Source organism: Lonchura striata, chromosome 20 (assembly GCF_050655825.1).
Source record: "Lonchura striata isolate lonStrDom1 chromosome 20, ASM5065582v1, whole genome shotgun sequence".
In the NCBI taxonomy this organism is placed as follows: domain Eukaryota; kingdom Metazoa; phylum Chordata; class Aves; order Passeriformes; family Estrildidae; genus Lonchura; species Lonchura striata.
Genome location: NC_140722.1, coordinates 10959295 through 10981668, shown reverse-complemented (window position 1 = coordinate 10981668; position 22374 = coordinate 10959295). Strand labels below are relative to the sequence as shown.

Genomic DNA, 22374 nt, shown 5'->3' with positions numbered 1-22374 from the left:
ATGCTCCCTGTGCACTGCACCTCCTGCTTTCCAGGCAGGGCTGTGCTGGGTAAACAGGCAGCTCTGGGCAAGGAATCTCGACAGGCACCTGATGGATCTGGTCCCTACCCACTGCCAGGGTGATTCATTAACGATTCATTAACGTCAGTGACATCAGCCCCAAAGCCTCCACTTAGCACAGGGCCATTCCCATCCAACACAAATGCTTTCTGTTGTATTAGACTTATGGATAATACAGCATGTTCCAGCTTTTATCTGTGCAATTACTCATTTCCCCTCAGGGCCAGTCTGCCACTCCCATCTCTCCCTCCTCCAATGCTTTTCCATTCAAAAGCAGAGTGTTTAAAAATAAACCTATTTTTTTTTAAGCGTTAGAAACAAAAGGAGTAGTCATTCAGGGTGAAGTGTAGGAGTGCAGACACTCTGCAGTGAGCCGACTGCCACAGTTTCCACCTACATGTAATTTTAAAATGTGGGACCTCCAAGTCTATGAATAGTGAATTGCCAGATAGAGGCACCAGCACAAGTAACCTCATTTAAATGAAAATAATGGGATGATCTAAAAGTTTGGGGGAATGCAAGCAGGATCCACACTCAGCATGTTTGCTTCAGGCAGAGGGCTTGAGAGGCAGAAGGTCCCAGTGCTGCTCCCAGCCCTTCCCTTGCAGATGCCAAGGGACACTTGGCTGCAGTCAGTTCTCTCAGCACTCCTCGTGCCCCGTCCCTGCCCACATTCACAGGCTGGGCTGTAGCTGGCAGAGTCCAGGCATGAAACTGAACCCCTGGCTGGAGCTTAAGTGGCAGAAAACAGCCCTGAAACATCTACAGGAACTTTGTTCTTCAAGTGTTTTGCAGACCCAAGGGGAAGTCTCAATGAGAGGCAAACCTTGGCCATGTCCCCGGAATGCAGCCACCCAGAGACCTCTCACCTGGCTGACCACCACTCAGCACTTTCAGGGAAACAAAATTTTATTGTTTCTTTCCATGGCAGCATCTGGAGGTCAAGATTAAGATCCAAGTACATCCGTGTGGAGAAAGATGATCACTGAGTCAGGGAACTTGTAAACCTGCTGGGCAGTGCTAATCTCCCTGACTGGAGGACGTGGCTCCAGCCACACCCCAGGCTCCTTAAGGCTCAGGATGTTTGAAAAGAACTGGTTCAGTTCCCAGAATGCAAGAAGATGGCACTGCATGAGTAAAGATGCTCATTTCAGAGGGAGAAGGAGGTATTTATTTAGTCTCTGCTGTTCAGAGTTAGCGATGACCTCTCAGAGAGCTCATCTATTATGGCTTTACTGCACCTTGTGCCGAGTCTGTGCTGCTAATGAATTACAGACAAATGTGCATAAACCACAATATTTGCATGTTTCATTGACTGAGTATATACAAGGGAGAAGAGGGAGCGGCTGTGTCCACATAGCACATATTTCCTGGTCATCCTGCTGTAAGAAATGAAACCGCAGTCTTCCCGCTGGAATTGATGCTCAACAGCAGAGACTAAACAGTTCCTAGTGAGCAGCTGTGGCAGGACTGAGAGCAGCACACAAACACTACAGCATCTGGATTTGGCTGGGACATCTGAGGAGCACAATCAAGAAAAAAATAAAAGAGCCCCTTCCTCTCTTTCTGACTGTACGGGGAAAAAACCACCTGCAAAAAGAGACTGACGGATGGCACAAATCTGCTGGCACACAGGGTGCTTTGCCTTCTAAATGGGAGAGGGGAAGCTGGAGTTCAGGATGCAGCAGTGGGAAAGCATCCTTCATCTGTGGATGTGCTTCTGACCAGCCAGGCTGCTGCTGTCTTGGTGGTTATCTTCACAGGCACAGAAGGAGCAGCTGGACTCTGGTTGTCTCCTCTCTTTCTTGTGGCATCTGTGACAGGGCAGTGAAGCCACAGAAACAGCTGCTCTTATCAGACAGATGCAGAACCCTTGTAGGGTTCTCCTGAGCTCACTCAGCTTGGTAACACACAGCTCTTGGCTGGGTTCTCTAAGCCAGGTTTCTGATGATTCTTATCTCCCTGCTCCAAGGGTTTGCCAGGAGAAAGGGCTGTGCCTCATCCTGCTGGTGCTCACCTTTAAGCAGGAGAACATTCCTTCCCTCTGCTTAACTCAGCCCATTCCAACTTAGGGCAAAAAGAGTCTGTACTTGCCCACAGGTCCCTGCAAACACTCACACAGGGCCCAGATGTGCTGCCCACTCAACACAGCTGGATGTGCAGACTCTGCAGCTTGGCACTTCATGCGAACTTTCCAAAGCTGCACCAATATTACCACTTATTGCCAGGAAACCAGCTCATGGACATGCTTCATCATGTCCTGAAGTCTGTGCCAAGATTTCTAGCTCACCTCACCTCTACCAACGTGCTCACTCTGCCTTTCTGAGCAACAGGCACAGGAAACATGGGGATGTGCAGAAGAGAGAAGTTAAAATGAACAGCAGAGACCCTGCAACAGGCTGAGATTGTGGGATTTTTAATAGGGCCAGGCTGATCCACATCCCTTTATTTGCATTTCCTTGCCCAGCTGCTGCCACACATCAGATTCTGAAGAGGCAGGACATGTGCAGAGGGCACAGCACACAGATTGCTGAAGACATGACAGGTTTCTGGTGGCTGGGCCTGTGTCCCAAGGGGACAGTGTGTCTGAGTCCCAGCTGATGTGGCATTACAGATATCCCCAAGCTGGCTCTGTGCTGTGCCAGGGCCGGAGGGCAGGGATCCTGCCCAGCAGTGCCCATTTTAGGAAGTGGGAAGGCTGGACACAGCTGCTCCCACAGCCTGGAAAATGGCAGCATTTCATCAATTAGTCATTTTCTCAACTCAAAGTATCAGATTTCTGCTGACTTGCCTGTACTCCTGGCCTTGCTAAAGGGTACAAGAATGCCATGAGAAGATCTATTTATCTAGCACCTTTTCCTGCTGTAGCCCAAAGGACTTACAGCTGTTAGATTCTGACTGTACAAAGTACACAAGTAGGAAATGTTTCCGCCCTCAGGCCAGCGTGGTCTGCTCTGGGTGAAATGCAACAGCTGCTTACCAACATGTGCTGCAACATCAGACAACAGGCTGGGGCCAAGAGTGAAGATGCCAGATGCATCCAAATGAGAGTGGAGGAGAGGAATTTCAGGAGACAGAGACGGTTGCAAGCAGAAGTGACACTGAACAAGGAGATCCAACATACTTCTCATTGTTCAGCCTTCCCTCCCCTCTTGTAGAGCACCAAGCCATTGACACCCAAGAAAGGTCCTGGCATTTCCATGTTAAAGAATCACTTGTCCCCACGAAGCCTTTTCCCCAGCACACAGGTGCACTTTGCATCCAGCAACACCCATGTCTGAAAAACAAGAACTGTACATTCAAATATTTATGAACTTCCTTTTGTCAGAGAGTTTGGCACACTCAGGCAGGCATGCTTACCAATACATCTTTGTTTTAACACTTAACAGCTTTAACCTTGGCTGGGACTCACTGGAATTTTATTTTAGACGATCCAAAAGTTCTACATGATCCTGATGAGAAAGAAATACAAACTCCCCTCATCCAGCTGAATCTACCCATCCCTTTCATAAAGGCAACATTCAAGCTGCAAACAGATGGCTAAAAGCAACACTTCCATGGTCTGAAGCAGCTCTTTGGCATTCCAAGTTGCCAAGGCAGATGGGAAGTTCCATTAGCCAAAATGTAACTTCTTTGCACTCTCTTGTTCTTTTGCAAAGAGTTGTTCAGATATGTACATAACCAATCCATGGCTCTTATGAACAGAAATGGGAAGCAGTCTCTGGTTTCATGGGAGACCATCTATTTATGACAGCATTGTCTCAATGTTTAAGAAGCCACATGGGAAGCAGGAGACTCTGCACAAGGTCAGAAATGATCCCATGACTCTGATGGAAACCTCCCTGTTCTACATCAGTATCCCTCCTTCTCATTCTCACACTCTGCTCCAATGGGATGGCAAAATCGTGGACAGGGAAACTCGACCAGGGAGCTAATCTGGCTGAAAAACAGTCTGACAAAAAGTGTGATTTTTGCTGCTTTGTCTGGAGCAGTTTCTGCTTCTTTCTCAAAGCAGAGCCACAGGCAGCAGTGATGGCACCATTACGAGCTCAGGACAGGACTCAACTAACACTGGTATCACCTTTCATTCTCAGAACAGTAATTCAAATGCTTCCCCACAGAACTGGGATTTTGCAGAAGTACCTGTAAGGGTCACTGGGGTCTTTGGCATCGCAGACGTCGGCGTGGCCATGGCAGACGCAGCGCCCTCCGATGCTGATGTCCTTGATGCTGTAGTAGTACTGGAAAGCACAAGAAAAGCTGGCCATGACTATTTTTACAAATCAGATTCATAACCATTCTACTCAAGACTCAGCAGGACTTTACCCAGTAAAAGGATGTGTTGGGGTGTTTCCCTTACAGTGCCATCGTAGGCTGCAGTATCTGCCTACGGTAAGATCCACCACCTCTAACAGAGCCCATCAGCTACAAGTGGGGGGCTCCCAGCACAGCCAGAAAGCCACATGTGACACCAAGAGGTGTTTCTCAGTTCCACATGGTTGGTGTCCTTCCAAGCAGCCTCCAGCTCCGGCCACAGCAGCATCTGCTGCAGATGCCTTCAGCTTTAGGCTGAGAGAAAATCCCCACAGGCAACAGCCAGGGTGTCCCTCCCCAGAGGCGGCTTGCACAGCCCTCAAACACTTCCACCTCAGCAGCAGGAGGAATCCAGGCCGGCCTTACCCTCCTGGTGACCGTAGGGTCCCTCAGAGCTTTGCCCATCAGGTGGCCCAGCAGAGTGTTGGTCTGCAGGAAGCGCAGTCGGATGTTGGTGGCTTTGGTGAAATTCCTCAGGAGAGGAGAGTAGGAGAAGTTCATGGCCCCTGGGCGCCCGTTTACCAGAGAGACAACAATCTGTGAATGGGAGAAGGAAAAGGTTGGACTAGCCTGCTCCAGTGGAAGCTGCACCTGCTCATGGCAGTGACTTGGAACTGGGTGGTTCCACCCCACACCATTCTGTGGATCTGTGAAACAAATCTGTGTAACCCTGTGGGGTGGGAGGAAATCAATCTCTCTCTAACTGGGTCAGCTCCCTGTCAGTCTCATTTGGTTTAACTGAATACTTTTAAGTGGTATCCAAAAATCGAGAGGGAGCCTATTAACAAGAATACCAACAGCCACTGACCACCCCTGGGAACTCCAGGGGATGAAACCAGGAACTGCTCACCTCCCCATTTTCCAAAGGCACGATCCGGGAGTACTCAGTGGTGCAGATGGCATGGTCATCCCTGGTGATACGGTCCACAGTGTGCTGGCCAAACTTCTCAATGCAGTCCCTCTTGGAAGCTGTTCATCAACCAGAGATGAGAGCAGTAAGAGAGAAGGAACAATTCCCAGCCCTCGATGGATTTTCCCACGCTGACCACAGCAGAGATGGGTGTACAATCTTTGTTAAGCATTTACCACACAGAGATTGCTTTGTGTAATTAACTCTGTCAGGGCTAAAAACGTGTCCTCCACTAAGAGAGGGTGTCATTCTAACAGTAACAGGGGTAGGAAACTCTGCAAATCACCTCCCTGCAGTAAATGAGGATGGTCAGAATAGCCACTCTACCTACTGCCACCACCTGCACAGAAACCCACCCCTCAGTTTTGGCACTGAGAGTTTAACCAGCCTGAGATCTGACTCTGGTCTCAATCTGTTGCCATGCTGGCAGTGGATTTGCTATACTGCTTCCACTGAACTACAAAAGGGCTCTTTGCTGCCAGGGCTCTGCTCCTGGTGTAGGAGCTGCACCATCATTCCACATGGCTCCTAAACCTCCTGGGTCAGTCCTGAAGCCAGCACAGAACCCACAAGAGCAACCACAAGCCACAGTCACTGCTGGGACATCTCCCACCAGGCAAACATGCTGCAAGCCATTGCTCTGCCTCTGCCAAATACTGCAGGTCCCCTCCTCACACCTTACTCTGAACTCTGCTATTAAACCAATGCCACAAACCAGAAATGCCAAAGCCACCAAGAACCTCTCCTTGGGGACAGCAAAGGAGGGCTCCTGCCACTAAGTGGCAATGCAAGGCTGGATAAAGTCAGGGAACAGGCATCACCAGGCAGCTGCTCTGCTGGCTTGGTGACCTGTCTTGGGGACACTGAGCACCAACACTGCCCTTGCAGCTGCAGGAATGGCCTGGCTTGCCAGTATGACTGCTCCTGCCAGTCCAGCACCCTTGTCCCCAGATGTGTGACATCCCTGTGCTGGCAGAGCCAACCAAAGCACTGCTGGGGCAGCCCAGGGTCTGACTGTGCAGGGTGGTGAGCACCTACATCTACCCATGCAAAAACCTACACAGTGCTACTGCCAGGGACTGATCCTCAGGAAGAGCCTGAACCAAGGCTGCTGCTCCTTCCCACTCCTTTACACCTGTGCCAGGAGCTCAGAGCACAGTGTGCTGAAGTGAATGTCACTGCAGTGCTCCTGAGGGTGCTTCCATGGGGAGAAAAAGGAAGAAAAGGCAGCCAACACAACCTCCTGTTCCTGCCAGCGCTGCTCAGCTCACACAGGAAACTGAGGGGGAAATGTTAACCCAATTCATGAGAATAATCTTCCAAAATCTGTCTCAATCTGCCTCCAGAAGGCAGGTTCCCCCACTCCATGTGCTGCATGGGTAGGCTGAGCCAGGCAGAAGGAACAGCAAAGAGGGAGCAGAGAATTTCTGCCTCCCTGCCTTCACCTCTGGCTTGCACCCATTCACACCTTGTCTCCAGAAAGTGGCCTTGCTCTGGGAAATGCTTTGGCAACAGCAAGAGCTCAGTTGCATCCACAGGAAGATGTGGAAATATTTAACATCAGGTCTCTGGCCGCCAAGGTTTCCTTAAGCAGGTGCTTTTTTAAAGGCAATTTATTTTTAAAGCCCCAGGCAAGGAACCTGTCACCACCAGCTCGAGATGATTGATTTCCAGAGCGCTGCCACGGCTGCATGCAGACAGGATGCTCAGCCCAAAGAGCTACTCAGGAAAACCAAAGAACAACTCCAGCTATTGCAAAATCTGCACAACCACGTGAGCCAGAATCTGGGCATTCTGAGCTAAACCAGAGTAACCCATTTGCCTTACACTCTAGCAGTGCTTTAAGGAAACAAACAAGGACAGAGCCTCACCCAGCAGTCACTTCTCTCTCCTCCCACAGAGCTAAGCCCAAAAGCACCTTGGCACCTCCTGTGAGCTCGAGGGACAGCGCTGAGCCAGGGTGGACAGTGCCAGTGTCACCTCTGGCAAGGCTCACTGGCAGCTCTGAAGAAACCCTGCACTTCTGCCAGCTGCTTTTAACCCTGGTACTGACCTGGCAGTGTTTTTATTAGACCACCTACAGAATTCCTTGTGATAAAAATAAACCTCTGCAGAGGACTTCTTGTGCTCGCAAATCCGGCAGGTTTTGGAGCAGTCCAAATTCCATGGGAATTTTCCACTGGGCTGTGTCACTGCATCTCCCTTCTCCAGGGAAGGGCTAACAGGGCCTTATGTTTTGGGAGGGAAGGGGACTCCAGATGTTGCAGCACTGTCACTACACACATGAACATGCCAGTGGGGCAAGAGCTCCCTGTGCAGCTCCAGACCACACAGGAACAAAACTGTAATGGGCCCCAACAGAGGCTTCAGAACTGGCAGAGAAATACTCAGAGAAGATAGAAGAAAGCACAGCAGGAATTTGACAGCAGTAATTCCCTACCAGCACACAGCAGAGAGAAAAACATCCGCCCCGGAGAGGGGATACCACGCAAAGGCAACACAGTGGTAATACGTCTGCAGCTCTTCCTTGCACAAGAAGGAGCCAGAAATCCAAAGCACAGCCTGACAGGTAAGTCAGAAATATGAGCCTTTAGGGATATCCCAGGGCAAGGCCTCTGAGTGCTCCCAAGTCCTTTCTTGCCAGATTTTAAGCTCTGGCTGCACATCTTAACTCACATCTTCTCCCAATTACTGCTGCTGCTTCTGGGAGGAGCTGGTGGTCAACAAGTTCCTCGGCATCCGGCTACCCCACAGACCCTCTGGGAGAAGAGTTTTGCAGAACCAGCTGTTTCTTAAGGTTTTAATCAGAGAATTGGGAAGCCAAATGCACAGACTGCATCTTCCTTCCAGCCAGCTGTGTCTGATCCCACCTTGCACAGCAGCAGCACAGCAGTTCCCTGCCCTGCACAGGCTGCAGCTAATCTCCAGTACTGATAAGCACAAGGGAATGTTTTCTGCATCCAGACTTTTCTGTGACTGCAGCCATCCAGACTTTTCTGTGATAGCTGCTGCTTGGCTTCTGGAGGAGGCTGAAATACAGTCTGGGATGGTACAGGGAAGAGACTGAAAAAAGAGGGCAGGGAGGAGAAGAAAAGAAATCTCACCTTCAGACCTAGATCAACAACACCCAACTGCAGACACTGGTGCCAACTTTGGCACTCCCCTACACCACGACAGTGTTTTAAAACATTCACTTAGTACCAGAGAGTAAAACAGTTCTCCCATCCTGAGGAGCATTCAACCTTCAACTCTTGCAGCCTTATTGGGCAGATGAAACAGAAGACATGTCCTGCATCACAGCAATGACACAGAGAGTTATGTTCACCACAGCCTCACTACCTGGCACTGAGCTGCAGCCCCCTGTCATACTCACAGGCAAAATACTGCCAGGGCTCGTAGGTGAGGCCAAAATCAGTGGATCGCTCCAACACCCAGAGGTCAGGACGAGGGGAGTTGGCAAACTTGATCAGGACATATGCTACGTGGAAGAGCTGAAAGAAAAGAACACAGAGTTAGTTGGCTGCTTGAAGCATCCTGAAAAGCAGAGAGAACTTCATGAAATCCAAGCAGAATAAATGAGCTGGCACTTTGCTGCTCCTGCTGCTCACAAGCAGCCTGTGGAGCCAAATCCTCCGTATCTAAAGGGATGGGGATAGGACACGGCTGCTGCAGAGCCAAAGCAGGGAGCTCAGCTCCCACAGCTCAGGCTGTGCTGGGAGACACCTCAGACTTAGCCTGAGCATTACAAACCAGCTACAATGCTGCCCTGGGGACTTGGCTTTTGGGCTGTTCTTGGGGTAACAGGTGAAACACTGGCCTGCCAGCCAGGGAACATCCAACTGTACCTTGCAGACAGTACCACAAAACCCCTCTTTCTGTTTTTGTAAGGCATTCCACATACCAGCCCTGCTTCACCAACACAGCCTGTGTTTGGAAGCCTGCTCCAGAAAAACGCCAGCACAGCTCCTCTTCCCCAGGTGCCACAGGGAAGGGAGAGCAGGAGACCCATTTGGCTCCAGCACAGCTCCAACACAGGGCTGCTCCCATTTGTCTGGACACTGACATGTGCACACACACTCCTGCCAAGTATAAAATAAACCTACTTTAAAGAGCTACAATATCAGTGCTAGAGAGAAACAAAAGCCCCAGCAGAATTTCCCTTCCCCGGCTGGCACAGGCTCGCTCCAAGAATCCCCACTCCATCATCCTGTCACAAAGTGATATTTAAAGGCAAATAAAGTTCTCTTATCAGAGGAAATTCCTAATGTCAAAAACGGCCCAAAAGGGAGTTTAGTGCTTGAAAGGCAGAGATTTATAGCCCAGGAGTCCCTCCTCATGCAGAGCTGGGGCTGCATGAGCATACACCCCCCCCCGAAGACTGAAGTATCCAGAGGGACATTTCTGCAGGGGGAGGAGGAGGACGGCTCCGTGCCCATCCCAGCCGTGCAGGAGAGCCAGAACAGCAGCCAGCACCTCAGCCTGCCCCGGCCACACGCATCGCCCAGCCAGAGGGCTTTCATCAGTAACAACGGGCCTCAGAACAGCCCTGACAATCCACAGGCTGGGCAAGTAAAGGACAGGAGAAACAAGAAAGATGTATTTAAATTCACCAAGCCATCCATAAAGCACAGATCTTGCTGGGGTCACTCCGACAAGGGCTCCGAGTGCTGATGTGCAGATGTGGAGCAAGGGGATGTGGGCACAGCTCAGTTCCTCCCTCGGCAGGACATTCAGGCAAAAACCTCCTCAGGAGACTCCCAAATGCTCCTCTGGCTCTGGGGCAGCCTCTCCTCCCACTTACCTGTCACTGCAGGCTGGTGACGCCTGAAAACACACCTGGGTGTAGACTAAGGGGGCTTGAGAGAGATGCTCAGGGAGGAGTGAAGCAGGTCCAGCTGGGAGACCCACGTGAAGGTCGAGCACAGCAGGTCAGAGGCTGTTCTCCAGCTGGGAATGGGCAGGAGGGTGGGATTTGTCACCACTCTCAGGGTTTGCACTGCTAAGGACTGGTGCCATCCAGAATAAAGAAACCAAAGCAGTCACCCAACTCCGTTCTCTGCTGCCAAAAGACTTTCAAGCTTGGCCAAGGGGGAAACAGGCATCCTTTTCAAAAACTGAGGGAAAACAGACCCCAATGCTGCTCTAGTTCCCCTGTGTGACAAACATGCTGTCAAGGCATACAAGACTGGGCTTTTTTTGAGGAGCAGCTTTTTCTGCCTGCTTACCCTCTCAGCAGAGCTGGTATTTGATAGTGAAGCCCTAGAGGCTTCAGCTCAGGCAGCTGCTTTCTCTGCAGGACCAGTTCTCACAGCTCAACATCTGCCTCTTGGCATGGGAACAGGGCTGGACACCAGCCTGTGAAGTTACACCGTCCCTCTACTCTAAACCCTCCTCCAGCTTTGCTCTGCAGGGAATAAATTAATGCTCCTGTTGGAATCTAGCACTGCCTGTAGCTGCACAAATTCCCTGTGGCTTAAGAATACCTGTACATGTTCATGCCTCAGGCACAGGGGATTCTCTGCTCTGAAGGAACAGCAACCACAAACACAAATTTAGAAACGTGAAGTGCATCCCTCTCTTCTGCCTTTCTTTTTGCATAGCCAATAATGAATTTACTGCCAGTAAAATCCCACGGAATTTCTAGGGGGTCCTCCTCTTTGTTCAGCTTTATGCTGGAACAGAGTGTTCCTAATTCAATGTGCTGGAGTCCAACTCCTGGCATGCTTGTGGCTCTCAGAAATCCCCTTGCTCTGGAGAGCATGGATTACCACGCAGGCAAATTGGTGCAGCTTTTGCCCAGACAGTGAAATTTGACACAAAACCAAGCCTCGGGCTCAGACGTGAAAACAGCCAGAAAAAAACCCAGTGCTGCTGGTTGCAAGCTCAGGTGTAAATGGCCCTGGGGCAGGGCAGGGCAGGGTTGGGCAGCCACAGGCTCCGGACCCCTCTGAGCCCTCTCTGGAGGTAGAGATGGTTTCAGAGCATTCAGACACACACACACACACCAAGCACTGTGGATAAAACAGTGTCTGTGCATTTTGGGAGTTCTCTGAAAGGCCAATCCCAGCCCCACTGGCAGGGCCGGATGTCCAAGTCCACAGCTTTTATCTCCTATTCCTGCTTTTCACAGCAAATCACAAGAACCTCTGGACCCTTGCTGGATATGTCTGGATCATCTGCAACACCTCAGCTGAAAGGCAGGTCAGATATTTGCCCTCAAAGCCAAACACAATTCCTCTCTCCGTACCCAAATCCATCTGTACCACTGCTGTTACTGCTGGATTTTATTCCAGTTTTGATCGCAGTCTTAGCACGCAAATAAACCAGCCAACACTGCACAACCACTCCCCTTCCAGCATGAAGGGTCACTCCTAATGGAGCACAGAAAATATTCAGGAGTCTGTGACCACAGTGACCCCAAACCTGGAACAAGACCCATGTCCTGGTATTCAGGGGGATTTTTGTTCAGTCTGGTGAGTCTCTTGCCCCTCCATCCAACATCCTTATCTTTTATAGTATCACAGCCTGGCCAGAAAAAAATAACAGCAAATTGCCTGTTTCCAGTGCATCTGCTGAGAAAACTCAGATGCAAAGATGGAGCAGTAGCTCTAAAAATAGAGCTGGCAGAAAAGCCAGACTTTTCATTCCATGTTTAGTTCCAGTACAGTTCTGCCCAACCAATATTGCAAAAGAAATGGTTGGGTTTTTTTTCCAAAAAAATCCAAGCTTTATTTAGCTCCTATTATCAGCCAGATGAATAAAAACCTCTATGCTCTCAGTCACTTCAGACATTTTCTTCATGGAGAAAAGAGGTGAAACACCAGATTTGATGCTTACACTTGTCTCCAGGCACGCAGATTTCTTATTTTCCCTACCTCTGGAAACATGCCAGGTCCAGCTCAACCTTTGACCAGCCTCTGGAATTTCATAAATCGACCTTCCAGCCAGGAAATTCTGACACTACTTTAATTAGCAACCAGATTTCTTTGAAAATAGTAACATCTCTACATAGAGCTGATGTTGCTGTTAGTGGTTTTGAAGCAAGTTTCCTTAGTAACTATCACTTGCAGCTGCCCCAGTGCCTGGAAGGATGAAGCAAGTGCTGGAGCCAGGAGGGGAAGATGGAGATGAGCATGTCCCACACTCCATCCACTTGTGTCTTTAGATGGTGGACAGCTTTATCCAGCACCAAAATACCATTAAAATATAATCCTGATTACTGCCCAGTGCCACAGTGCAAAGACCTGTGCAAATTCCAGAGTCAAAAGGAACTCAGCTGCTTTTGGAGCAGCACGTTCTCTGTCCACTTGTTCATCCATCCTTCTGTGTAAGCAGCACATGATGGAAAACTCTCACATTTCTTCTCTGTTCCTTTCCTCAAGACACCAATTTCACTTTTCCAGCTCTGAGAGGTTCATGTGGGAAGAAGAAAACACGCCGGAGCAGGTCAGTATCCTGTGTTGCTTTGGTGAGGGAGATCTGGAGAAGTCTCACGGATGCTCCAAGGCACCTCAAAGCCACGCAGACACATCCCATAACCAAAATAAATCCTTGTATTGTTGTAACATTGACAACTACATTTCCACCAGCAGGAAGAGGGGCTCTTTTTGGCTGTGAGATTAGAAGGTCTGAGCAGGCTGTGCTGGCTGGAGCTAGACCCAGCTCTGCTCCCAGCCCCAGACCCTGCAGGAGGAGTTTACTCAGCAAACCACTCGCTAATTTTCCACAGGACAGATTTATTACCTTTGCCCTTGACTTATGAAAATAGCACCATGTAAAAACAAAGCAGTTCCTCTCTCCCTAAGCACTGCTCCAGACCCCTGTGGAGTGTGTGTGTGTGGAGAGCATTACCAGCCCTGCTCATCCCTGCTGGAAAGGGATTTCCTGGGAAGAACCTGCTGAGCAGGTGCAGCTCAACGCCAGGGCACAGGCAGTACTCCCACTCTTTAGGGGCACATACAAAACCTACAAGCAGAGAAAGCAGGAAAAGAACTGCTATGGAAAGTGTGGGGAAGCGTTAATTTCATTTTCCCCGCTTTCCAAAATCAAATTATTTTACTCCCTCCCAAGCCCATCCATCCCCCTCTGGTCCATCAACGCAGCCACAAGCCCACCTGGAAAACGTGGAGATGTCAGAGCCTGGATGGGGTTATCAATGCACAGTGCCAGGGAAAAACAGCTCTCTGGGAGCACAGGTCACCTCTGCCACAGCCCGGGCTGCTCTGCTGCCATCAATCAGCCTTGGAAACGCTTGGCAGCGCTGGCACCACATCACTGGCAGCAGTAAAGCTAATAAGGTGCCTTTTTGTGCACCTTTTAGCCCCACAAACAAATATGCAGGAGGTGGAAAAGCCCTGGAAAGGCAGAGAGCTTCTGTCTCACTTTGAATTTCTCTAGGTCAGTGATCTGCCCCTTTTGCATCCTTGGCATGTAATCATTTATTCTCATGGAAGCAGTGAATTTACTCATTAACAACTTGACTGTCCCTCTGCTGAGCTTCTGCAGTCCTACAGCAGATTTATTTCTCCCTAGCCTATCCATCAAAATCCTTTAATAAAATCTCTCACATTTAGTGTGTGCCTACTTTTTATTTTCAATCACACAAGAACTACTTCAACCCTTCCAGACAGCAAACAAAGCTGCTTCCCCTCCAAGTGGGCAAGGCTCTTTATCCAGTCATTTTTTTCTTATGAAATACCCAAGTGCCTGAGAGCAAACAAACCCCACATATAAAAGCACAAAAGTCAGTGTTTGAAAGAGGGGTGTGCACTGAAATATGCTTTGCCCCCATTTTGCTCTTTTCCTCACAGCAACTTCTGGCTTGTTCTTGTATGTCTGTGTCTCAATTCTCACTCCTAAAAATTATGGTTTTTTCCAAGTTATTCATGGAGGATTACAAGGTTCTGAATGAGAAGGTTCCCTATGCTTGTATCTCAAGATTTTTATACAGCCAGGCTTTAGAAACAACCAGCCATCCCTTTCACCACGGGGGAAGGACAGAGGTGCAAAGTGGCAGCTATTAAACACCTTGGTAGGGCAGAGAGGTGAGCACTGAGACTCCATTTTACACCAACCTGTTTTCAAATTTTTCTCTCAAAACTCTGGGGTTTTATTGAGAGAGATCAAAGAAAACACTCTCCATGAAGCCACAGACTCAGAGCTACCAGCCAGCATGGAACCTGCTCCCTGTCATAACAAGCAGCAGCAGCAACCCAATACTTCATGATGTTATTTTTTAAACAGTGCCTGCTCCCTTCCTAAGCAGCTTGGCTTAGATGAACAGCTGATGGAGCATTTTCCACAAAGGATTTTTTCTTTAAACACCACTTCTGAGAAGGATTTGGCTTGTCCATTGATTTCACACACAGCACTCCTTTATCTTCACAGCATCCTCCTGTGCAAGCTGTCCCTCCCCTGCCAGTGCCACACACAGCTCCTGCCAGAGATCCTTGGGGGACTAAATCTGCAGCACTTGGCACATGGCAGGGCAGAGCAGTGCCATCCCTTGTGGCCTGCACAGTGCTGAAGATCTGGACAGCCAAGTTTTGGGAATGACCTCCAGCAGGGCAGCAGCTTCAGCCAGCTGGCACTAAGGAGAGGCACAGAGCAACATCCTGTTAAATCCTACAGGTGCTAAATCCTAAAAGCCACAGGTGCAGCAGCCAGGGATGCTGGCACACCAGCCTGGGCATGGTCAAACACAAGCCTGTGCTTCAGCCCCAGCAAGTGGGGATCAGCCCTTTGTGTGTGCCCAGCAGCCACCCAAGGGTCACCCAAATAACCAGAGGCACCACGGCAGAGCCAAACTGGTCAGGCCAGAGGGGGATGGCTGGAATTCCTCGGGATGAGGCTTTAGTCACTCACAGAGAAGGACTTTGCCCATCAGCCTCTCACTGCCCGTAGGAGATTCCTGCACTTGACTGACAAGGAACTTTACTACCTTGTAGTTGCTGGGCAAAGTGTTAAGTAACCCATTAAAAACAAGACTTAAATATTTGTCTTTTAGCCCAAACTTGAGCTAAGACACGCTCAGGGAGTGGCTAAGTGGACTCCCTGTCCTTGGGCACCCTGTAGAGGGGTACAAGCACTGGTCTGCATGGCCAGGTCAGCCCAGGAGCTGAGGCCAGGGAGTGTGAGAGGGTCAGGTGCCTCCAGCAGGACTCCCACCCTCCTTAATCTTAAAAAATTGCTTTAATCCTCCTACAAACAACATCAGAAACCCTGCACAGAGGTGGCTGTAAAGAGGCCCTTAAAACTTCCTGGTGCTGCAGAGATAAGACACTGTAACTACATTCAGGATTTCAGGTTCTCAGACTATTTACCTTGAGGTGTCAATTGTCCCTGATGGTTAAATGCTTCTAGAAAGCCTCTGGGAATGTTTGGTTTTGGGGTTTGTTTTTTTTTTTTTAGGAGTTGTGTGTTCTGGGAAAATATGTGAATTAATAATTAGCTGGCAGGATTAACAGCAGTTTCTATCAGGGTCTTTCTCCCAGTAAAATACAGTATTACATGAGAAGAAGGATAAGGAAAAAAGTGACTTAATGGAAAATAAAAACCCCCTTTACAGAGACACAAAATGCCCTGATGGCCCTCGCTGAAGAGCCACGTGCTTGTGCTGTCCAATGTGCAGAATGAAAAAACCAAAGCTCCTGCAAGCAGCTCCAGGCACACAGGTGAGCAATAAGCAGGTGTCCCAAGAAAACTTGGTATTGTTGAGGAATTTAAATGGAAGTCACTCAAATACAGCCAGCTAAATAAATCCACCTACTTCATGAGAGAGAAAAAACCCCACATGATTCTCAAGGCTGATTTTTAAGGGGCCTTGGGTCCACTGCCTTAATTATCCTCCCTTAAACTAACAGGAGTTTGAGACTAATTTTAGCAAAATGAAAACTACACCATAGCAGAAACTCTTGTAATCCCAGAACATACAGAAAAAAAAAAAGCCTTCTTATAAATAGAAAAAACAGGGAATTCCAGCTTGCTAATACTAACTGGTGTGCTTGCAGCCTAAATCTGAATTTGCTAAGGAAAAGCCTGACTTGAGGGATGTCATCTGACTGCAGTTATTTGAGACTGCAAGAAGCAGAGTCTCCTCAGGGAGCTACCAGGAGAGTAGGGTTTTTTGTAACTAATGGGAAAGAACTGACTCAGCTTTTAATGCCAGATAGACTTTGAAAGGAAATACACAAATCTCCTTGGAGTGCCCCATTCTGCCGTGGCAAATTCTACACAAGGAGCACATCTCTGCCCTGGAAGGAGATGAGCAATCCCTGTGCCCAGGATGAAGGGCTCAGAGCCTCACACAGAGCTCCAGCATGGCACTGATCTGGAAATGAACTTTTTAAGTCCATCCTCCAGTGTTCACATGGACAGCACTCCTCCAGAGTGGCTGATCCCCTTGCCTTTGCTCAGGGAACAATCTCACACCTGTATTTCAGGTACATCAGCTGGGTGCTTTGTGAAGAAGACCCAGAACAAACAGACAGGAGTACAATGGCACTGCCACAACCTCTCCCCACATTGCTAGAAAACCTGATGTATTAGTTTTTGGGGAGAAAGTCCAGATTTAGAGACAAACCTGTCCCTCTTCTCTTCCCCAGTGACTGGCCATTGCTGCACAGCAAGCACAGCTGGGAGGAGAGCCCAGCTCAGGCTGTTCCTTACTGCCAGACTGTCCCACAGCTGTAGATATTTTCTGTAACACCTCCCTGGGCATCTGCTGCTGGGACAGAGAGCAATGGGCTGGAAGTCAAGAGCTGTAAAACTTTTAGTAATGACAGCCCTGCCTGGTACCTCCCATTTATCAATGTGCAGTCTGACAGGGTAGAAACTATGACCTTGAGCACAAGGAAAAGAATTCCATTAAAAACCCACGTTCATTCCTCTACCTGCCAATGACATCAGTGCCATGAGAAAACTTCACCCGGGGTTCATCAGTCGCTGCTACTCGTCTCTCCCATTTCCTCAGGGAATAACTGAGCAGCTCTGGGTTGCTTTGGTTTCGGTGTTCCCCCAGCTGCCTGCGTGCTGACACACAGGGAGCAGTGGCTGCAGCCATGCATTGTTTGCTTTTGAAGCATATAGGAGGAATCCGTGACTCTGGCAGCGGGTGTGATGGAACCAAGCCATGAAAGCAAGGCACATTCCAGACCCAGATGTATGGGCACAGCTGTGACAGAGCACAGCTCACAGCCTCTCCTCCCTGAAAGGAGGCAGAGTGCCCTTCTCACACCTCCCTCCCCCAATTCCCATTCCTACAAGCCACCACAGCACAGCCTGCAAGGTGCAAGCCACTCGTGCCCTTATAAATAAAAGTCTGGGTGAAGCTCTGATGGATTTGTGTGCCTCCCCTGAGCTGAAGCTCCCACACAACCAAGCAGGAATTTCAGCCTGCACGGGCCAAAATACCTCAATTTCCTCCGAACAGCTACTCACTAAAAAAATCTGGCCTGACCTTTTGTACCACTTCATTTCTTCTGTTCCACAACTAAAAAGTGGCACAGGCAGGACATGGATTTTTGCACTTTTTCTGTATGGAAGCAGCGTGGGCTGCTGAGGATTTGGGAGTACTGAGGCAGATACCTACAATGTACTTCTGATGTTTGAACTTATCAAACCCTGTCTGCGGGTAAATTACACCCCAATAAAGATGTGGAGCCTACAAATATGGAACCCCTGAGGGCATTTCAAGCCAAGCAAAGAAATCGGTGGATTAAGAAAGGAGTCTGCCTGGTTCTCAGTGTGTGTTCAACCTGAGAACCGAGGTCCTGAGAGATACTCAGCAATTTTCAAAACCATCTTTCAAGAAAGGATTTTCGTTTGAACATGTCTGGAACCCCCTGGAGCCAGTGTGACCCTGCAGCCAGTTCCTGTAGCTCACTGTATCTGCCCATCATCACTCTGCCTTCAACACCTGCCTAACCCAGGCATTTAGAGAAAAACCTGCAATGCAGACACAAGGACAGACACACTCTCTCCCCAGGGTTAGCAGAACCCTAATGATGTAACACCGAATTCCCAACAAGCTGGAGTGGGAGGGTGAAAAATCAAGACAAAATGCACAAGTGATTAATTTCTCCTTGTTGCAGAAGTGTCAGATATCACAAGATGGATTCCTGGAACAGGAATGCAGGGGAGGAAGAGCTGAGGAGGGTCCATGGGGAGGACATCAGCAGTACCTTTCAATTTAAGCCAGGTATTACGAGCAAAATCCTTTAAAAGACCAATACTAGAAAATAAAAACTAATGAAGTAATAGATACGGTGTCACACAACTCTGAACATAATGAACTTGGATCTAACAGGTGGTCCCAGTTAAACCAAAAACTGTCTCAGGTGCCTCACAACCCAAGGCTGTGCAGAGCAGTTGGTGGGAAAAGTAATCATCCTTAGTAGCCAAAAGTTCAAATCTCCTTGAACTTGCTCTGCCAGTTCACTCATAGTCTCTGAAGTACATTATCTCTGCTTGCAGGGTTTATTCCAGCCTTTCATTGTTGTCTTATCTCCAGCCTCTTCCTGCCCCAGCTTCAAAAAGAACATAGAGCATCACAGAACAATATGAACAAGCTAAAATATATATATATATATAAATAAATAAGCACCAGCCCAAAATGTTTGTAAACCAGACTACCCAGCACACTTGGAGAGTCAGGAGGGAGTTTTGCATTAAGAGATGGGGAGAAATAATCTCTCCTGGCTGATGAGGACAGGGTAACTATGAAATTCCCCCAGACCAACCTATTTGCAGCCCATCAGTAAAGTCAAGCTAGGCAGCATCCACTGGGGTCACAGGAGCAGGGAAAAAGGCAAACACATCTCAGTTATGTTTGTGCCAGGAACACAAACTATGCTCCATTCTTGGCTATGATGGACTAAGCAGCTTATCTACAGCTCACAGTGCAAACTTTTTGGACAACAACCCTGTAAGCAGTTGATTCCTGCAGTTGTATTTGTGAGAGTGCACTGAGAAGTGTTTCCCAGGAGCTGGAGAAAATAACCTTCTCTGTCTGGCTGTGGAGAACATGTCCCAAAGAAGACCTTTTCCTTGGACAACATCCATGCATGACTACTGAGAGAAATCCCCACACATGTCAGACCAGGTGGTGGGCAGCCCTCTCCTGATAGCACAGCAGGATCCACACATCTGCACAGACCCAGAACAACACTCAGGTATCCAAGAGATGCCTCAAAACACACCTGAGCTGAGCCTCTTCTCTACAATGTCCAGGACAACAGGTCCTGAAGCTCTTCTCATCTGCCAGTTAAAAAAAAATACCAACAAGATGAAACATAAAAACAAATCAAAAAGCCTTAAATTGCCTGGTCCCAGCACCTCCCACGCAGTCCAGGGCTTGTGAGTCACAGCCCCATCAGATCCCAGGCTGCTGCTGTGGGATTTTTGCACAAACCTATCTGCCCAGGAAGAGCAGGGCTGTGACACCAGAGGAGAATGGAGACCAGCATCATCTCCCCAGATAAAGCCTGGCTGTGGTGAGAGGAAATTGGCTGCTTTGTTAGAGGCCACTGTGCCCCTCCACTATTTGCTCATTGAAGGAGCAAACCCCATCCATCAGAGACTGATGCTAATGAAGAGCAGAAAGCAATTAGCAATCCCCCAGCTGACTCATCAGGGGTTCCTGGATGTGCTGCAGGGTGTTCACCTACTCTGACTACACTAAAAGTCTCTCGAAAAGCAGCTTTGAGGTCATCCAGGCTATTCACATTTTGGGTTATTTTTAGAGGTCCAAATTACGTCGGGATATCCGGGAAGACTTCACAGATTTAGCCCCATTCCCACAGGGTTCAAGACCAAATTGCTCACAAACTCATTTTATCCTCAAGGGTTTTTTCTTAATGCTTGGCTTATACCCTTCTGCTTCTATTGGTATGTTAATTAGTTCTAAAAAAAAAAAAAAAAAATCTTCTTAAACATTATTTTAAAGTGAAAATCTGTTGATCTGTTGCAGTTTTTGTGGTCAAAGCAGATATTTTAAAGCATTTCCCATATTGGGAATAAAGGTCTAGAATATCTGAAAAGTCCCATCTTGCTTTTCCCATTAGTTTTGGGTTGTTGCCACAGAAAATGTGAGAAGCAAAAAGAATGGAATAATTTTTAAAGGCACATAGGCAGGAGAGAGCACAACAGGTGATTTAGACTCCAGGTTAGGCTTTGCAGAGATAGCAAGTACAACACTAACAGCTGTGTCACAGGGATAACTTACTCAACATTCCCATTTGGATACCTGTGCCTCCTTACATTCCCCAGAGGCCACATGTGCTGCATGCCAGCTGCCCATCCCAGGGGCAAAACAGGGATCCCAGCAGAGAGCAGGGAGAATTCCCAACCCTGTGAACCAACCACCTTCCCCCACCCACTGGGCTGCTCCTTCATTTCCTGTCCGAGAAATGCTTCACTTCTATTTTCCAGCTCAGCTCTTTCAGTATCTCATCCCTCTGCTGGGGTTCATGCTGGCTCATACTCCTTCAAATTTTAATTTTAAATCACAGCATTTTTTATATTTTTCCCTTTCATACTACGAATTATCATCTACAGCATCAGTCGCTGCTGCTCTGCTCCCAGGACTCCTGCACGGATGCACTCTGCTTACAACACCACTTCCATGGTTTAGGTCACGGGCTGCTGCTACCATCAATGACAGCTCCCATCTCCATCTTTCCCCAAAAAATCCCTTCAGATCTGAACATTGTCACAGCTGGCAAAACCATCCCTCGGCACCTCCAAGCTTTGCAGTGACTACAGACAAGCTCTTGCAGATGCCCAAGTTTATCTGTTCTAACCCCATGCACCTTCTTGACCAAAGAGGAAAGTAAGTGCCAAACTTTGGCAACTCAGCTACCTAACATTAGCTGGAATGAGTGCTGGAGGATATCCTCCAAGTCTCTGATTTGTGGAAGTGCCCAAGCCATGCTGGCCAAGACCACTAGAAGCAAGCTGGAGCATCCTTGCTAGGACCAAAGCCAATGCTGGCAGAGGATGGCGTAATCCACAGAGCTGGAATTCACCCCTCCTCCTCTTAATCCAAAATAGCCCCAATGCTGGCTCATCAGGCTCAACCCAGAACTCAACTGCTTTGGGGTCAGATGAGGAGAAAGGAATCGTAGGAGGCAGCTTTAAGTGTCAGTGCTGGAAAGTGAATGCAGAGGGGCTGCTAAGGATTGCTGCTGTTTCTGCTGTGGTGCTTGGTGCTGAGGGCAGAACCCAGCACTAAAATCCAATGAAGTGACCGTGCACAGCCTGGGGACAGCTGAATCCCTGCCCTGTCCATCACACCAGCCCTGGCTCCCCACAGCAGCCACCCAGAGAACAAACCACACTAACTCACTTGTCCACAGCATATTATGCTGTGAAATATTTATTGCCTCCCCGATCGGAAGAAAGAAACATTTCTCTCTTGGACATAATGAAGAACACATTTCCAGCACTTAACAGCTGGAAGCTGGAAAGGTGGCCAAAGAAAATCCCTATTTTTTTTTTCCTCCTTTAAAGTAAGCATCTGGAAAACTGATTTCTGGGGAAGAGAAACCTTCCTAAATCAATCCAAGGAAAGAGTCAAGCCTGGTCACAACTCACAGGCAGGGGCTGATAAGATCATAGTGTGAGTGTGATATCAACAACATGGTTTTTGTCTGCCCCTGTCAGCTTGACTCCAAGAGGATGAGGAGAGGCTGTGTTTGTTTAATGAAATGCAGCAACTCACACTGGCAGAGACGTTCAGTATGGTTTTGATCATCCACTGAAATATCAGGGAGTTTTTTAAAGTCCACCCCACATCTCTGCAGTTGGCACACTCTGGGTGATGCTGGCAGGTCCCCGACCCCCTGGGATGACAAGTGAGATCCCTCCAGTCCCCCAGCCTCAAACTGTCCCTGGGACCAACTCATCCAGCCTGTGTCAGCATCAACACAGGGAATAACAACTGGCACATGTGCTTGCAAGCAAAACACTGCTTTGCCCAGGCCAGAGCCTCACACCAACCCTTCCAAAGGATGGGAGGGTCCCTATTCCTCTCCTTGTGTGCCAACACCATTGATCTCCACACCCTGAGTGCACCTTGAGGTCTGGAGGCA

The 22374-nt window shown here is 48.7% G+C and overlaps 1 protein-coding gene across 3 annotated transcripts in view; it reads right to left on the bottom strand.

The window, feature by feature from the left end:
- Positions 1-22374, bottom strand: part of LAMA5 (laminin subunit alpha 5) — an 85404-nt gene that overhangs the window by 40310 nt on the left and 22720 nt on the right. For all 3 annotated transcript variants that reach the window (XM_031506565.3, XM_085558257.1, XM_085558258.1), the window contains exons 3-6: positions 8658-8775; positions 5225-5343; positions 4741-4911; positions 4204-4301 (exon numbers count right to left, since the gene is read on the bottom strand). In XM_031506565.3, the coding sequence (XP_031362425.3) occupies positions 4204-4301; positions 4741-4911; positions 5225-5343; positions 8658-8775 (506 nt within the window). The remainder of the gene's footprint in view (positions 1-4203; positions 4302-4740; positions 4912-5224; positions 5344-8657; positions 8776-22374) is intronic.